Source organism: Mustela erminea, chromosome 9, assembly GCF_009829155.1.
Source record: "Mustela erminea isolate mMusErm1 chromosome 9, mMusErm1.Pri, whole genome shotgun sequence".
Classification (NCBI taxonomy): Eukaryota; Metazoa; Chordata; class Mammalia; order Carnivora; family Mustelidae; genus Mustela; species Mustela erminea.
In genome coordinates this window covers 64389100-64406384 of record NC_045622.1, presented here as the reverse complement: position 1 = coordinate 64406384, position 17285 = coordinate 64389100, and the positions used below count along the sequence as shown (strand labels likewise).

Genomic DNA, 17285 nt, shown 5'->3' with positions numbered 1-17285 from the left:
TGTGATCTCTGTCTGTCAAATAAATAAATAAAATATTAAAAAAAAAAGTTTCACCCTTTGCCATTTCTTTGGGTGATAAGTACACAGGGATTCATTATCATTTATTTTTGTGTGTGTTTGAAATTTTCTACTATAAAAAGTGGGGAAAAGAAACCTTTTAAATTGTATGAAAGATACATGTTCCGTGCAAGGAAAAAACCCAGTATTTCTGATGTAAAACTTCACTGAGACTTTCCTTCACTTTTTCCAATCTCTAATTTCTGCTTCTTAATTCATAAACTGTTCCATCTATACTTTATTATTTATTTTATGGCACTCATCCTTGAATATATCTTTCTGTGACTTATCAGTCCCCATTTCTTTTCTATAAGCTCTTATTCCATTCTTGTTATCTGTACTTAACTATTTTTTCCTACACTTCACTTCTTTTAAGATAAATGCTCATCTCCTTAAGGCTGTCTGATTTTGACTTTGAATTGCTAGTTTCTTCTTCGATAAAGTAGACTTTTTTTTGTTTTATTTTAATGAAAAGTAAAGAAGCTAGTGACACTGTAAAATGCTGTACCTTTGCTGCATACTGTTCCAGAGCACTGATGGTATCGGGGTCAATCGTGGCATCTCCAGTGTGCAGACCTGCCACCGTCCCATCAGCCTGAATTGCCAAGATGGTGTCAGACTGCGGGACCTGCACCGCATGGTGGATGTACGCAGTGGTGCCGTCTTCCAGCTGCACTGCCTGTAAGGCGCTCTGGTCATAACTGTCTGGGGGAGAGGAAGAGAAGGGCATGAAATTATAGGTAGTCTGACAGAGTTACAGATTTAAAGGAAGAAGGGAAGGAACTTTGGCTGAGTAGGTCCATGTGCTTCACATGTGTACTCTCCTTCAATTCCTCACAACAATTCTGTGAGGTAGGTGTATATACCACCCTCATTCAGGAAAAGGGAAACTGAGTTCTGGGGGAAGTAAAGTCACTTTCCTTAGAAACCAGAAAATGGAAAAAACTAACATTTAACAGTCAAAATCAGTATGTGGAGGAACCAGGATCTAAACTCATGCCAGGATGACTCCAAAGTCCATGGGCTTTTTTTTCCTCTTCTAAATAAGCATGTTCAGATATATAGAGCTTTGTAAAATCATAAATCTAGACAATCACAATGAATCTGTGATTAAGTTCCCCTGCCAAAGAAAAAAATTCAGAGTTTACATCTTCTTAACTTTAATTAAATTACTTACAAATTTAAGTATTCCAAATTTAAAAAAATTTCCCCCTTTGGTTTCACAACTAAAGTCTTTCTAAAACATGTAATGTCATTCTATAATATATTCTATAAGGTAATAATAGCTCACATTTTTCAAGCCTTTACTAGGTGACAAATAGTATGCTTTACATATGTTTGCACATTTTGTCCTCAAAACTACCCTATGTTGTGGATACTTACTGTAACACTCATTTTACCGAGGATGAAACTGAAGCATAGGTTAAATAATTTGAACAAGGTCACACAGCTAAAAGACAGCAGGCCCAGATTTGAACCCAGACGGTCTGGCTTCAGAGCTATGCTCATTACTCCTATGCATTCCACCTCAAACCCCTGGGCCTCCCTACACGAAGTTAAAAAGCGTTAACATTTTTGCCACATTGGCTTCAAATAAATTTAAAATTTTTATTTCATCTTAAAGACCAACATAATAGCAAAGGATCTTGCTTAAAAATTATATTTAATGGGGTGCCTGGGTGGCTCAGTGGGTTAAAGCCTCATGCTCAGGTCATGATCCTAGGGTCCTGGGATTGAGCCCCACATCGAGCTCTCTGCTCAGCAGGAAGCCTGCTTCCTCCTCTCTCTCTGCCTGCCTCTCTGCCTACTTGTGATCTTTCTCTGTCAAATAAATAAATAAAATCTTAAAAAAAAAAAAAGTTATATTCGAGGAGTGCCCGGATGGCTCTGTCAGTTGAGTGTCTGCCTTTGGCTCGGGTCATGACCTCGGGGCCCTGGATTAAGCCCCACACTGGGCTCCCTGCTCAGCCTAGAGCCTGCTTCTCCCTCTCCCCCGCAGCTCATACTCTCTCTTTCAAATAAATAAAATCTTAAAAAATATATATTTAAGAGGGAAAAAAATCAATAATTTAAATTTCAAATGTTTAATTTTATATTCAAATAGTAGCCTCTACTTGAAGTCTTTCAGAGACCAGGGGTTTGCCCTTCCAACCTGTTACTGGGCAGCTCAAATGATCACGAAGTTTTTCCTTAGAATGTGCCCAAATCCACCATCTTGTATTTCGGAAAACAAGTACAAATCTTTTACGTGACAGCATTTCAGCAAATACAGACAGGTCTTACTTTTCTTGCACTCCTCCCTTATTCCTATTTCCAAAGTTAGTTTACCTTTGGAGGTATGGTGAATAAACGCTGTCGTTCCATCTTCTAGTTGCACTGCTTGACCATCCTCTAAACGCAAACTGTCCCCTGCTCAAGAACAATGATTACATTTAGATCCCACGTTTCCTAACGATCAGATAACTCGGCGATAAGAGTCAATAAACCATTAAACACATTATAAAAACCTACACGTGCTTTAGGAGTCCTTGAACACTACAGTATTTTCAGTAAAGCTACTGTAAGTAAGTGTTAGTAAAAAAAAATAGCAGAATACTTGTTTTAGGAAATCTACTAGTAAGTAAGGAGAGTTGAAAAAAGAGGGAGATAAAAGAAAATGAGAGACATGCGGGAGTGAGCTCAAGTGATAGAAATATTCACGTAGGACTACTGTCCATTTATCTCCAGAGTACAGTCCAGTAATTTCTTTTCGATGATTTTTAAGACAAAGTCTCAATGAAGTCCAAATGGTCTTTAGATCCTCTCTTTGCCACCTACTGATCTCCCCTTTCAAAAGAAGGACTAGAGACCTGAACCAAGTTTACACCAGTAAGAATTTACACTCCAAGTTTACATCTGGAGGCAGCAAATACCGAAGGATGAGAATCAGGAGCGTAAGTATCAAATACTTACTACTTTTAGGTATGGGTACATGTTGAACGTAGGCAGCAGAACCATCTTCCAGCTGAATGACCTGGCCATCTATGAGTTTTCCATCTGGAACAAAAGATTTAAGCCAATAAATTAGCCCAAGCAAACATTTTAAACTTTATACAATTTCAAAATGGTATCAACTATAAAAACATACACTACTTAAGATCATGTTCATCTTGATTCTTCCCTCAATGTTCTGAGGCAATTCAAAAACACATCCAGTGATCCTACAGAAAGCAGAAAATCCTCCCTCAGCCATTCTTCCTCCCCTCCAATTTTCAGTTAATTAAGTTCAAGAGGAAGAGTGGCTCATCACGGCAAGCTATGGGAGCTGAATCTCTTTACCTTTCAGAGCCACTTAGAACAGTGACCCTGACTGCAGGGAAGCTGAAACTGAGAAGACTGACAGATTCATCAGTGTATCTGAGGCCAGATGTCCTTCTCACTCCTAGGTGTTATTCGTCCCTCAACTATGTATACATGCATTCAGTAGGTTCCCATAAAAACAAGGAGTTGGGAGCACTGAGCTATTTCTTGGCAAAAGTAAACGCTGATTTACAGATAATGTTATAAAAGCAAAACCAAACGTTTATACTTCCATGTATATTTTGTAAAGACATTACATGATAACTCGGAAGTAAAAAAGCAAGAGGGGTCTTACTAGAAAGTGGTTGGGGACAACCCCCCATTAATTTTGACACCCCAGAGTATATTCTAAATGTCTCAAAGGTTGTCCCCAAATTATCAAAACACACTTAAGTGAACCTGAAACTACTGAAAATTACCATATGCAATACAGAGGCTTAATGATGGGCCGGAAGGGGGGCGGGTAGTTGCTAGGCACTCCAACTCTGAGGTTACAAATTGCCGGTATTAACCAATGGGCTGTGTATGTGCCACATACCTTTAGAATTATGTTGTATATAAGCGGTGGAACCATCTGCAAGTGTTACAGCTTGCAAGCTTACACCTTCCATATTCTCTAAATTGTCACCATCTATTATTAAAAAAAAAAAAGTTATTTTCTTTAGATAACTGTCAAAACTACGTGCTGTCTAAATTTTTTAAATGAAAATCAGGCATAAGGCAGATTGCTTTAGACTCAAATGGGATTTCTTCTAGCATTTACAAAAAATATTTCCCTGCCCTACTGTACCCAGTGTCCACGGCAGGAGAATCCCATGATCCCGTCAAATGAAACTGCTCACCTGCCACCGTTACTGCCTCTGTCAGGCACAGGGTAACGTGTTGAGCCTCCATTCCTCCTCCAGGAAACTCTGTCATTCCCTGAGAATCTCGATTTATTTGGGCTAACAACATTTTCTACCTTGAGGAAAAATACAAGCACTTGAGAACAAAGAACAATGCAAATAAAAAAAAACGACAAAGAATATTTAGGAACCACAGAAATGTGCTACAGAAATAAACAGTGTTTGAAATAAGCTGAAATTTCACTTAATATGCAGGGTAAGAGTATCCATCCACAGTCCAAAGCATGCTTTCATAATCCATCAGTAAACTATTGAGCACACTGACAACTCTGGCCTATCGGTTTTGTCCTATGTCTAGTTTTCACAACTTTGGGTTTAACATAAGATTTCCACTTATTCCCACAATCCTGTTGCCTCAATCTGCAGAAAGCTGCCCTGCTTCTGGCCACTTCTCACTTCACCATCACTGCCCTAATTCAAGCCACTGCCACCTTTTGCCCACATAACTGCCACACTACAGCATCCTAACAGGTCTCCCTGCTGGCCCTGTGACCTCCCCACGGTCTCTTACCAATGCAACAGTCACTGTGCCCTTTAGAAGGGAAAAGTTAGATCATGTCCCTCTGCTGCTCAAAAACTTCTGATAACTTACCAGAGTAAAGCCAAAAGTCTTCACCCTGGCCGATGAGCCCGATGATCTTGCCCCTCACTTCCTACTGCTTTCCATCTCATTCATTTCATTTCAGCCCCACTGGTGTCCTTCCTGTTGCTCAAACATACAGGGTGATGTTACCTCGCAACCTTTACATTTCATGTTCCTTCTGCCCGAAACGTGCTTTACAGTCTCTTCACTGTTATTCCCTCATTTTCTTCAAGTCTTTGTTTACTGTTGTCACCCCAATGAGAGCTTCCTTGTTCACTTCATTTCAAGCTGCCCTCCCAACCATGATATACCCTAGCCCTCTTCCTTCCTTTATATTTCTACATAGCACTTAATATTTGACATATGACATATATTTAGCTTGTTTCTTTTTGTTTGTTTGTTTTAGAGGGAGAAGGGGTGGGGGTGAAGAGAGGCAGAGGGAGAAGAGGAGAGAGAATCTGGCTCCACACCCAGTGCAGAGGCCAATATGGGGCTCAATCTCATGACTCTAAGATCATAACCCGAGCCAAAATCAAGAGTCAATGCTTAACTGACTGAGCCACCCAGGTACCCCTATTGAGTTCCTTTCTTATCTATTTTTCCCTCATGAGAACACACTGGGATTTTTATCTGCTTGCTTACCGCTGACTCACACATAAAAGACATACAATAGGTGCTAAATAAATGGATGAATGGCTCTTTTACCAGTCACCATCACAACCTCTTTCTTCTCTTTTCCTACTTCCAGGTCCCATTATTATCTCCTTGGGCCGTGAGTTGCTTCAAACAGTAGATGGTATAACTTAGCTGCCTTGTGCCAAGGAATTGGTCCAGAGGATCTCCTGAGGACTTTCCAGTTCTAAAGATCTGATTTTAGTGCCAATATTTAAGACAACAATGTTCAGAAAGTAATAATTTACAATTATATTTATGATTACTTGAAGATTAAAGCCAGAAACGGTAATTTATGCTCATAGAAAAGAATCACCACTGTGATAAAAGTCAATCAAGGACTGACTTTTCAGGGAGTCCTGAAAGATTCACACCCATAACTGTTCACGGAGCAGTCTGAAACCTCAACACTTCCTTGCTGCCTCTAAGGGCTAACAGAGAAGTCTCAGAGTAATACTAGTATTCTGCAGTGAAGACGCCTGATGAGAGTAGGATTGGGAGAGGTTAATTTTCGAAGAAATTCTCTCACTCTGTAATGCAAATAAATTAAGATAAGGAAATGGAAGGGAAACACCTATAAAGATGTAGTAAGTAAGCACTGTGATTTCTGGAGTTATTCTAGGAGATGAAATTTTTAAAAGGCAAATTACAAGATAATTTGGGTCATGATATTAAGAAATGTCTAAGGTTTGTTATTTTCATTCAATTACCTACAATCTCCAAATAACTACAATATATATCATCAATAGGTAACTAACACATCTGCAATAAATAAAAGTTCTCCCTTGCCTGAAAGCTGGTCAACTGTTAAATTTCTTTTTTTTTTTTTTTTTAATATTTTATTTATTTATTTGGGAGAGAGAGAGAGCATGAGAGGAGAGAGGTCAGAGGGAGAAGCAGACTCCCTGCTGAGCAGGGATGTGGGACTCCATCCCGGGACTGCAGGATCATGACCTGGGCCAAAGGCAGTCACTTAACCAACTGAGCCACCCAGGTGCCCTGTTAAATTTCTTTAGGAAGGCTTCAGCACCTACAGTTTCAACCTAATGGGGGGAAGAAAAGCTATATTAGCTGAAGGAAGAAAAGACAACTGTTTCCTGGACACAAACTGGTGGCAAATACATGAAGGAGTGATGGGAGAAAGGGCTTAGAGGAGTTCAAATGGCACAATTACCAGAGATAATAAGTGATGGCAGGTATACAGTGCTTTTTTATTTTCTTTTAAAGAAAAGACTAGGATACAAAGGACTTTGTTAGAAAACGATCACATGGGGGGAAATAGGACAGTGAAGAAAAGGCAAAAATGGGCCACAGACCCAACACTCTGCTGTTGCTCATATCCTACCCATCATGTCTTCTTGATGATTTCTGTCACTGACATTTTTGGGATGTGTGGAAATGAACATGTGAGATATATATAACATCTTAGAAAGGGCCACCTTATGAAATGTAGTCAATTTCATGTGCTTTAATAATGAATTGTGAGCCAAAGTCAAACACAGAAGAGGCTATCCTGAAGCACCACAGGAAACTACAAGAAGATACAGTATATAATAAACAAACTCCCTGCCTTTCTGGAAGATAATAATGCAGGTCAGCCTAAGAAAAACAAACATACCATTGGGCGCCTGGGTGGCTCAGTCGGTTAACCATCTGCCCTCAGCTCAGGTCATGATCCCAGGATCCTCACATCAGGCTCCCTGCTCAACAGGGAGTTTGCTTCTACCTCTTCTTCTGCCCTTCCCCCTGCTTGTGCTCTCTTGTGCTCTCTAATAAATAAAATCTTAAAAAAAAAAAAAAAAAGACAAATACTGCATGATTCCACTAATATGAGTTATCTAACGTAGTCAAACACTTAGAAAGTAGAATGGTGGTTGCCAGAGACTAGGGGATAGGGAAAAAGGGACTTGTTCCTCCCCAGAGACGCATTTTTGCAAGATGAAAACTTTCTAGAGGTCTGTAGCACAACCCTGTGTATAAACACTACTGTATTGTACTTAAAAATGGTTAAAATGTAAATTTTATGTTCTGCTTTTTTACCATAATTTTTTTAAAAAGAACTAGGTGGCTCAGTTAAGTGTCCTGGGATGGAGCTCTGAGTTTAAAAAAATAAAATAAAAAACAAAATAAAAATGACTTTACTGATGTATAATCCACATACCACAATATTTACCCATTTAAGGTATACAATTCAATGGCTTTAATATATTCAAAGTTGTGCAAACACCACAACCTATATTCAGAATATTTTTATCACTTTCAAAAAGAAAACCTCATTCCCACCCTACCCCCTAAAGCTCTAGGCAATCAATCACTAAGCTACTTTCTATCTCTATAGATCTTCTTCTGGATATTTCACATGAATGGAATTCCACAGTATGGGATCTTTTGTGACTGGCTTCTTTCACTTAAAATGTCTTCTAGGTTCGTCCATGTTGTAGCATAGATCAGTATTTTATTCTTTTATTGCTGAATAATGGTCCATTGTGTAAATGTACATTTTATTTATCCAATCATTTGAATTGTTTGTATCTAGATATTTGAGCCATTTTACACTGTTTGGCCATCATGAATAATGCTACAAACACTGGTATACAAGTTTTTGTGTGGACATAGGTTTCACATCTCTTGGAGATATGTATGTAAGTAATTGCTGGGTCATATGGTAACTCTATGCTTAAATTTTGAGGAACTGTCAAACTTTTCCAAAGCAGTTGTACCATATTACATTCCCACTAGCAATGTATCAGCTTCCAATTTCTCAATTTCTCATCTTAGCTAACAGTTTATCAGTCTTTGATTATAGCCATTCTTGTGTGTATGAAGTTGTATTTCATTGTGGTTTTGATTTACATTTCCCTTATGGCTAATAATGTTGACCATATTTTCATATGCTTACTGACCTTTGGTATATCTTCTCTGGAGAAACAGCTACTCAGATCCTATGTCTATTTTTGCCTGTTTTTTAAGTTTTTTAATTTTTTTTTTTTTTTTTAATTTTAAGTAGGCTCCAAGCCCAATGTGGAGCTTGAATGCAAGACCTCAAGATGAAGAGTGCACGCTCTACCAATTGAGCCAACCAGGTGCCCCTGCTTTCTTTATTTTTTAAAATGGGTTGTCTTTTTATCGTGGAATTATAAGAGTTCTTTATATATTCTGGATATTAATACTTTATCAGATGGAGGATTTGCAAATATTTTCTCCCATTCTGTGGGTTGTCCTCCTATTCAGCCTCAAGGAATACAGTTTCAACAAGGGATAAAATAAAAGATGCTCACCTTAAAGAATCTTCAGATTTTTAGTTTTGATACTTCTACTCTTGGTATACTTCATTTTCCAAACCACCAATTCAGTCTGGGAAATGGACACCATTTTCAAATTCAGTGCATATTATGGAAGATTTAAAATCTTTATTAGCAGTTAGGGTCCTTTTTTCAAACTAAATATTATCTCGAACCCAAATATAAGAAACAGCTGAAAGTAGCATTTTATTATAAATGCATTTTTAATAAAAGATTTTATTTATTGGGCGCCTGGGTGGCTCAGTGGTTAAGCTGCTGCCTTTGGCTCAGGTCATGATCTCAGGGTCCTGGGATCGAGTCCCGCATCAGGCTCTCTACTCAGCAGGGAGCCTGCTTCCTCCTCTCTCTCTCTCTCTCTGCCTGCCTCTGTGCCTACTTGTGATTTCTCTCTGTCAAATAAATAAATAAAATCTTTAAAAAAAAAAAAATTAAAAAAAAAAAAAAGATTTTATTTATTTATTTGACAGAGAGAGACATAGCAAGAGAGCAAACCCAAGCAGGGGAAATGGGAGAGAGAGAAGCAGGCTTCTCGATGAGCAGGGAGCCCTACAAAGGGCTTGATCCCAGAACCCCAAGATCATGACCTGAGCAGACACTTAAGGCAGACACTTAACGACTGAGCCACCCAGGCACCCCCATAAATGTAATTTTGAAAAAGACTATTTAATTAGACAGAGAGGGAGACAGCACGAGCCAGAGGAGAGGCAGAGGAAGAAGCTGACTCCCACTGAACCGAGAGCCTGACAGGGGTCTGGATCCAGAAAGCCTGCAATCACGACTGAAGCCAAAAACAGACTCTTAACAGACTGAGCCACCCAGGCGCCCCATAAATGCATTTTTAAGTGCAACCCTTCCACTTTACTCACTCAATGAGAATTAGACTGCTTAAATTGAAAATTTCAAATCAAGGTAATATATGCCAATAGCAGGTTTATGCATCCAGTATACTGAATAACCAAAAGAAACAAAAAGACAATCATAATTTACACAAGATTAGTTCAGAGGATAACCAGGTTTTTAAAATTCTCATAGTATGCTTCAATTAAACAGATCAGCATTAAAGAACAGTATAATTTTGGGGGGGCGCCTGGATGGTTCAGTGGGTTAAAGCCTCTGCCTTTGGCTCAGGTAATGATCCCAGGGTCCTGGGATCCAGCCGCGCATCGGGCTCTCTGCTCAGCTTCTCTGCCTACTTGTGATCTCTGTCTGTCAAATAAATAAACAAAATCTTAAAAAAAAAAAAGTTACTATAAACAGAAGCATTAAGAGAGTAAGAAGCACCTAATTTTGCCTCAGAGATGCAAAAATGATGGTATGTAAATTCAGGCATAAAAACACAAACATTTCCTGAGGGTAGGAGAAGGGGCAGTTTAGGCACAGGGAACAGTTTACAACTGCCACTGGCTCTTCCATGGTGCCTCTCCCTCACTAGCCAGATCTCAGTCATCAATTATTTATTTTAATTTTATTTTTTCTATTTGTCAGAGAGAGAGAGAGATCAAGAGAGCCAGCACAAGCAGGGAGAACAGCTGGCAGAGGCAGAAGCAGGAACCTGACCGAGCAAGGAGCCCAGTATGGAACTTGATCCCAGGACCTTGGGATCATGACCTGAGCCAAAGGCAGACGCTCAACTGACTGAGGCATCTAGGCGTCCCTCAGTCATCACCTAAATCCCATAGTATTTGCAGCTATTTGGCTTGTAGTCTAGATCACTGGGAATTACCAAACACATTTTTATTATCATAGGTTTCATCTATATATGGCTTCGTAATTTGCTGGTATGCTCTGTATTTGAATCTTGCTCAGTTCCTGGCAATTAACCTGCTGCTGAGCTTCCGTTTTTTATTTTGAAAGAATGAGCGAATATCCACCTGATAGGTCTACTGTGAGAAAGGAAGTAAGTACATAAAGACTTCAGCACTCAAGATGTACTCAAAACCTGCCAGTTTTCTTTCTACAGGTGAGGAAAATGAGGTTTACGAACCTCGGTTATGGCTGAAAGTCTGATTCCTGATATCTACTGCTCCTCTCTCCTCTTACCAGTCCTTAAAATCCCATGTCCAGTATGCCTAATTAGACTATCAGCATTCTAAGGCAGGTACTGTGTTCTGTGAGTCCTTAAAATTTTTGATAACTAAGATTATATATTCAATAAATATCTAATGAGTTTAACATAATTCATGTTGCAGAGTGCTTTACAAATGTCCTCCGTTGTATACATCCAGCCATGCTGACCTTCCTGCTTTAGCACGTACTGTTCCATGTCACTTATCTAAAATATCCATTCTACCACCGTCCCCTTATTCTTTACCACAGAACTCCATCTCCTTCATAGTATCAGAACTTCTAAGTGAACTCTAAGTTCCATCATGGCTGGGCCCCCATCTGTTGTTCACCCCTGAATTCTCAGGGCCCACAAGAATGCCTGGCACATGGTGTATCCTTACTAAATATTTGTTCAACAAATGAATACAATTTGTATAGAGACATGGCAAATTACCTGCCTGAGACAGGTCTAAGACTAGGTCTTCTTTTATTCCGGTGCTCTTTTCATTATGCCTCACCTTTTATATGTTATGTACTGTGTATATATTGCATATGTAAACCGCCATTCATTTAAAGGATTCCAACTTCTTGTGACCATTATATCTGTACTATATTTTAAAAAACTCTATTTTTCAATACAAGGCCAAAGGCATTATTTAAAGACATGCATAAATAACAGAAAACATCCCCCCTAAGCCATATTATGTACAGTACTCAACTGTATCTTTCTAGAACTACAGACATCTTACATTTTAGAAGTTAAAGAAGTTGGTACGTTACTGAATAATAACTCTGGTATTTGACTTAGGTTCATAATGAAGGTAATAGTTTTATGTATAGGGCACCTGGGTGGCTCAGTGGGTTAAGCCTCTGCCTTCATCTCAGTTCATGATCTTGGGGTCCTGGGATGGAGCCCCGCATCAGGCTCTCTGCTCAGTGGGGAATCTGCTTCCTCCTCTCTCTCTGCCTGCCTCTCTGCCTACTTGTGATCTCTCTCTCTCTGTCTCAAATAAATAAAATCATTTTTTTTAATACAATGGGTTTTGGGTTTTTTTAGATTTTATTTATTTATTTGACAGGCAGAGATCACAAGCAGGCAGAAAGGCAGGCAGAGAGAGAGGGGGAAGCAGGGTCCCTGCTGAGCAAAGAGCCCAATGCGGGGCTCCATCCCAGGACCCCCGGATCATGACCTGAGACGAAGGCAGAGGCTTAACCCACTGAGCCATCCAGGCGCCCCAATAAATAAAATCTTAAAAAAAAAAAAAGTTTTATGTATAAATGTAAACCACTCAATCATTTAACTCAGTGCCTAGTGGAAATTAAATGCTAAGTAAAGTGGTATTTTAAGTACAAAAAAAATGTAGTTTGTGGAGTTAAATTCCTGTGTCTACACATTAATGGACAAGTTATCTCGATAGGGTGCAGATTTCCCACTGCAGCATAGTTTTAATATTATTTATTTCATGAAATAATAGTTGATAGTAGCATTCTAAAGTTTATTTATAATCTCTACACCTAACGTGGGGCTCAAACTCATGACCCTGAGATCAAGAGTTGCACGCTCTACTGACAGCCAGCCGGGTGCCCCTGCAGCATAGTTTTAAACTGGGATTCGAGGGGCGCCTGAGTGGCTCAGTGGGTTAAAGCCTCTGCCTTCAGCTCAGGTCATGATCTCGGGGTCCTGGGATCGAGCCCCACATCGGGCTCTTTGCTCAGCAGGGAGCCTGCTTTCCTTCCTCTCTCTGCCTGCCTCTCTGCCTACTTGTGATCTCTCTCTGTCAAATAAATAAAAATAAAATATTAAAAAAAAAAAAAAAGATTTAAACTGGGATTCGATTTATGGGAAAGTGTAGACAAAAGTGTATCACTGTTTTTAATTTTTCTTTTCTATGAGGGGGAGGGAGATTTCTCAGTCTAAATCCATCTTACAAACAAAATCATTTTGATGGACAGTAAAGTTTAAAACACTGTCCTATAAAGGCCACCCCTTAAAATGAATGCAAACTAATAAGCACAGTAAGGAGAAACACCGCAACACAACTCTAAGAATTATGTCCTGAAATCAAGCCAGGAGCAAAAAGACTCAGAACTAGGTAAAACCTCAGCTTTAAAACAAAACAAAACAAAGCTTCTAAATTAAATAATCACAAAAACCTCAGGACTCAAAGTTCTCCTGGGGCTCCTAGATGGCTTAGTCAGTTAAGCATATGCCTTTGGCTTGGGTCATGATCTCAGGGTCCTGTTCTCTCTCAAATAAATAAATCTTTATTTTCTTTTTAAGATTTAATTTATTCTCTTAATTAATTTATTTTTTTAATAATTTTTTTTAAAGATTTTATTTATTTATTTGACAGAGAGAGAGATCACAAATAGGCAGAGAGACAGACAGAGAGAGAGATGAGGAGAAGCAGGCTCCCTGCTGAGCAGAGAGCCCCACGCGGGACTCGATCCCAGGCCCCTGGGATCATGACCCGAGCCGAAGGCAGAGGCCTAACCCACTGAGCCACCCAGGCGCCCCTCTCTTAATTAACTTATTAAGATTTAATTTAATCGTCTCTTAATTTAAGAGAGACAGAGCACAAGCAGGGGGAGAGGCAGAGGGAGAAGCAGAGTCTTGCTGAGCTGGGAGCCTAACACAGGGCTTGATCCCATGACCTGGAGATCATGACCTAAGCCGAAGGCTGACGCTTAACCATCAGAGCGAACCAGGCATTCCTCAAATAAATAAATAAATAAATAAAAAGAAAGAAAGAAAGAAAGAAAGGAAGGAAGGAAGGAAGAAAGTTGGTTAGTTTTCCTAACATGATCATAAACTCCATATGTATTGGGGCACCTGGGTGGCTCAGTGGGTTAAAGCCTCTGCCTTCAGGTCAGGTCACGATCCGGGTCATAGGATCAAGCCTGCGTCCGGCTCTCTCCTCGGTGGGGAGCTGCTTCCCCCTCTCTCTCTCTGCCTGCCTCTCTGCCTACTTGTGATCTCTGTCAAATAAATAAATAAAATCTTAAAAAAAAAATAATAAACTGCATATGCATCAAAAATAATAATAGCTAAAAGTAATGGTGGGGGTATAATTCCCCAACCTAGCTAGGTCATCATTCCTTGAAGAACATGATGAATGCTTATTCACTGCAATATCCCAGCTTGCAGCAAAGGGCTCTGGACATTTTACAAATCATCTATTTGATAAAGACTTTTACACAAAGAAGTCTTACAACTCAATAACAGACAATCCAATTTCAAAATAGGGGAAATGATCCATTCTCCAAAGGATATGCAAATGGCCAATAATCACATGAAAAGCACACTTAACACCATTGGGAAATGCAAATCAAAATCACAAGAGATACCACTTCATATCCACTAGGATGGCTACCACCAGAAAGACTGATAATAACAAGTGTTGGCAAGGATGAGGAGAACACACACTGCTGAGAGGAATGCAAAATGGTGCAGCCCCTTTGGAAAAATTTGACAGTTCCTCAAAAGACTGAGTATACTGTAATCGTATGACCAAGAAATTCTACTCCTAGGTATATATACATATCTGAGATATATACATATCTCAGAGAGAAGAAAACATACATCCACACAAAAACTTGCACACAAATGTTCACAGCAGAATAGACCAAAAAACTCCAGATGTCCATCAACAGATGAATATTTAAATAAAATTTAGGTCCATACAATGAAGTATTATTTGGCAATAAAAAGAAATGAGGTACTAACACAAGTTGTAACATTAATGAACTTTGCCAATATTATGCTGTGAAAAAAGTCAGTCACAAAGCCCACATACTATGTGATTCCATTTACATAAAATGTTCAGAATAGGCAAATCTGTAGATTAGTGGTTGGGGAAGGAGGCAGGCTTAAGGGTAAATGAGTAATTTAACTGGCAGTTTCTTTTGGGGTGATGGACATGTTTTAAAATGGACTGTGATGATGGGGACACAACAGAATTTATGAAACCTACCTAATTATGTACTTCAAATGGGTGAATTGTAAGTAAGGTACATAAATTTTATCAATACAGATATTATTTTTAAAAAATAAAAGGGTGGTATTGAAAAAATAGCCACTCAAGTACTTGTAAACTGCCAAATAATTACTCTCCAAAGTAATCAAAATCTGCCTGGATAAAATTAGTTACGCATCTTATCTTAGTGATGTCCTTACTACCTGTTCTCTAGAAAACACTTTTAACAATAAACTAGGAATCCGGTAAGAGCATTAAATACTGCACAGATTTTTAACTCAGCAAACATTTATCTTCTACTAACACTCAGGAAAAAGACGACCACAACCTTGAACCTACAATTTTTCATCACACCACTACCAGATCATACCAGCTGATTAGACACTTCCAAAGCAAAAGCTTTAGCTGATTTTAAACAAACAATGGGTTTAGCAATGGTGTTCTTCCTATTTTTGCTTAACTTCGTTAATGCGGAAAGAAAACTTAAAATGTTTTTTAAAAAGCACAGGGGAGGGAATAAAAATTGATTCGCGTTCCACAGTAATACAGTACAAAGCAACTGAAAGATTCGTTAGCTCTGGCCAAAACCGAGAAAAAAGGCAATGGTAAAACTGACAACTTCTAATATTCGATGTTAGAGGCCCCAGTCACCTAAAAATTAAGAAAAAAAAAAAAAAAGAGAGAGAGAGAAACAAGAAATTTGTGCACGATATAGGTAGAAGGAAAATTCTGGGTGCGATCTGCAAACGGGATCCCGAGCGGGCCCTGGGCCAGTTCTGCTGCCGGCGTCGGGCTGGGGCCTGGTGCGGACCGTGGCCCAGCGTCCCAGCCGGAGGAGCTTTGCCTCGGCGGCGTCTGGGGACTCGCCCCGCGCGGAGGTCAAGCAGAGAAGAGCCGCCAGGCTCCCGAGGGCTCCACCCTCCCCTCTTTCACTCCCTCCCCTCGGCGGTCCCCTGAGGGGAACAGGCGGGGCGCAACGCGCAGAGACAAGGGGGGGGGGTGCGTCCTCAGCGAGAAAAGCTCCGCCGCCCCAGAGTGGCGGCCGCGGGTTATTAATAAACTCCGCTTCTGCCCAGGCGCGGCTACTGAGGCCTGCCGTAGGATAGGCAAGGCCTGCGGCGAAGGCTGAGCAGCCGGAGTCAGCGCCCGGGCCCAAGCGGGCCCGCGCCGCCGCGCTGAGGGCGGCGGCCGGGCGGAGAATAATGCACACTGGGTAAAAACACATTTATATACGAACCTCCGAGAAAATTTTCCAACAATTCCTTCGTCCGACCACCATGCACCAGGACAGGAAACAGCCGCCCGGCCCCCTGGCCCCGCAACCCGCATAGCGAGTTTGAGGCCCGCCCCCAGCCTCCATTGGGCGGTCATTACGTCACTCACGAGACGCTTCCTGCTTTCCATTGGTTCCAATTTAGGCGACGCGAAAGGAGACCGCCTCATTCACGCCCCCTTTTCGTGACGTTTGCCTCGTCTGGCCTTGCAGCCAGCGCCTCAATGGCTTGTGCAAAGTGCGGAATTAAAGTTCCTGTGTCTGACTGGTTGGCAGAACCGCTCATCCTAGACGGATACCGCCTCGCTGACAAGTGATTTATGCCGATTCTGGGGCCGCAGCGGGAGGCGCCATTTTGTAGCGAGGGAGGGAGGTTGGTCCTTGTGACTAGCCGGGAGGGAGATGGGGTGACAGGCGCCATTTTCCCCACAGGGGCTAGGAGGTGGCTTTGACTCTCCCGGTGGGCTTCCTGGAGCGCGTTCTGGTGAATGGTTGGGCTTTGCTTAGAGATTGTCGAGTGTCGCCCCGTTGGGAGGACAGTGGTAGGGAGACCTAGGACAGGAAAAGACGCTTGACCGCTCCCTGGGGGCTCTCGGTGCCTGCCGAGGCCTTTGGTTTGGAGAGAGGGCTCTGCTTTCCCAGAAACTGCTATATGCCGGTCACTGGCTGCCAAGCCTGCCCGGGCTTTTCAAGTCGCCGGGGCATCATTTGGTGGGGGAGTGGGCCTCCTGCCCCTGCCAAAGCTCCGATGGAGCTTGGCAACGGGGCGGTCGTCTTGGTCTCTGCTGGGAGACACTGCGGGTGCTTTTGTGCTTTCATGTTGCTTAGGTTGTAAGTTTGAAGTGGGCTGAAATGGTATCGTCACCCTCGTTTTTAACTTTCCCTTTTCTTTGTGTTGAGAATTAAAAGAAAGTAAGGAGGGTGGGGAAAGCATTGTCTTGGTTGGGCTCCGCAACACTCTCAGCTCAGAGTTTTTCTAAACTATTGGAAATACTAGTCTTTTCAGGAATATTCATTAAGTGTTCATTTGCTTTGACAACAAGGCTTCGTAAAGGTGAGATAGTGTGGAGACAAGATTTGTTCAGTCGTGTATTCCAGGTGTAGAATTAGGTAGTTAATAAGAGAATGAGG

General features: G+C 40.9%; 1 protein-coding gene across 7 annotated transcripts in view; it reads right to left on the bottom strand.

Moving 5' to 3' along the window:
- ZNF143 (zinc finger protein 143) overlaps positions 1–16206 on the bottom strand; it is a 56032-nt gene extending 39826 nt beyond the window's left edge. Inside the window, exons 1-7 of one of the 7 annotated variants that reach the window (XM_032356748.1) lie at positions 16119–16206; positions 8835–8910; positions 4239–4357; positions 3935–4027; positions 3010–3093; positions 2386–2469; positions 566–762 (exon numbers count right to left, since the gene is read on the bottom strand). In XM_032356748.1, coding sequence (XP_032212639.1) covers positions 566–762; positions 2386–2469; positions 3010–3093; positions 3935–4027; positions 4239–4350 — 570 coding nt within the window. In that variant the 5' untranslated portion in view covers positions 4351–4357; positions 8835–8910; positions 16119–16206. Of the gene's footprint in view, positions 1–565; positions 763–2385; positions 2470–3009; positions 3094–3934; positions 4028–4238; positions 4358–4893; positions 5323–7174; positions 7212–8834; positions 8911–16118 lie in introns of those variants that run through there. The other 6 variants (XM_032356747.1, XM_032356743.1, XM_032356745.1 and 3 more) reach the window with 6 other exon arrangements.
- Positions 16207–17285: the final 1079 nt, after the last annotated feature.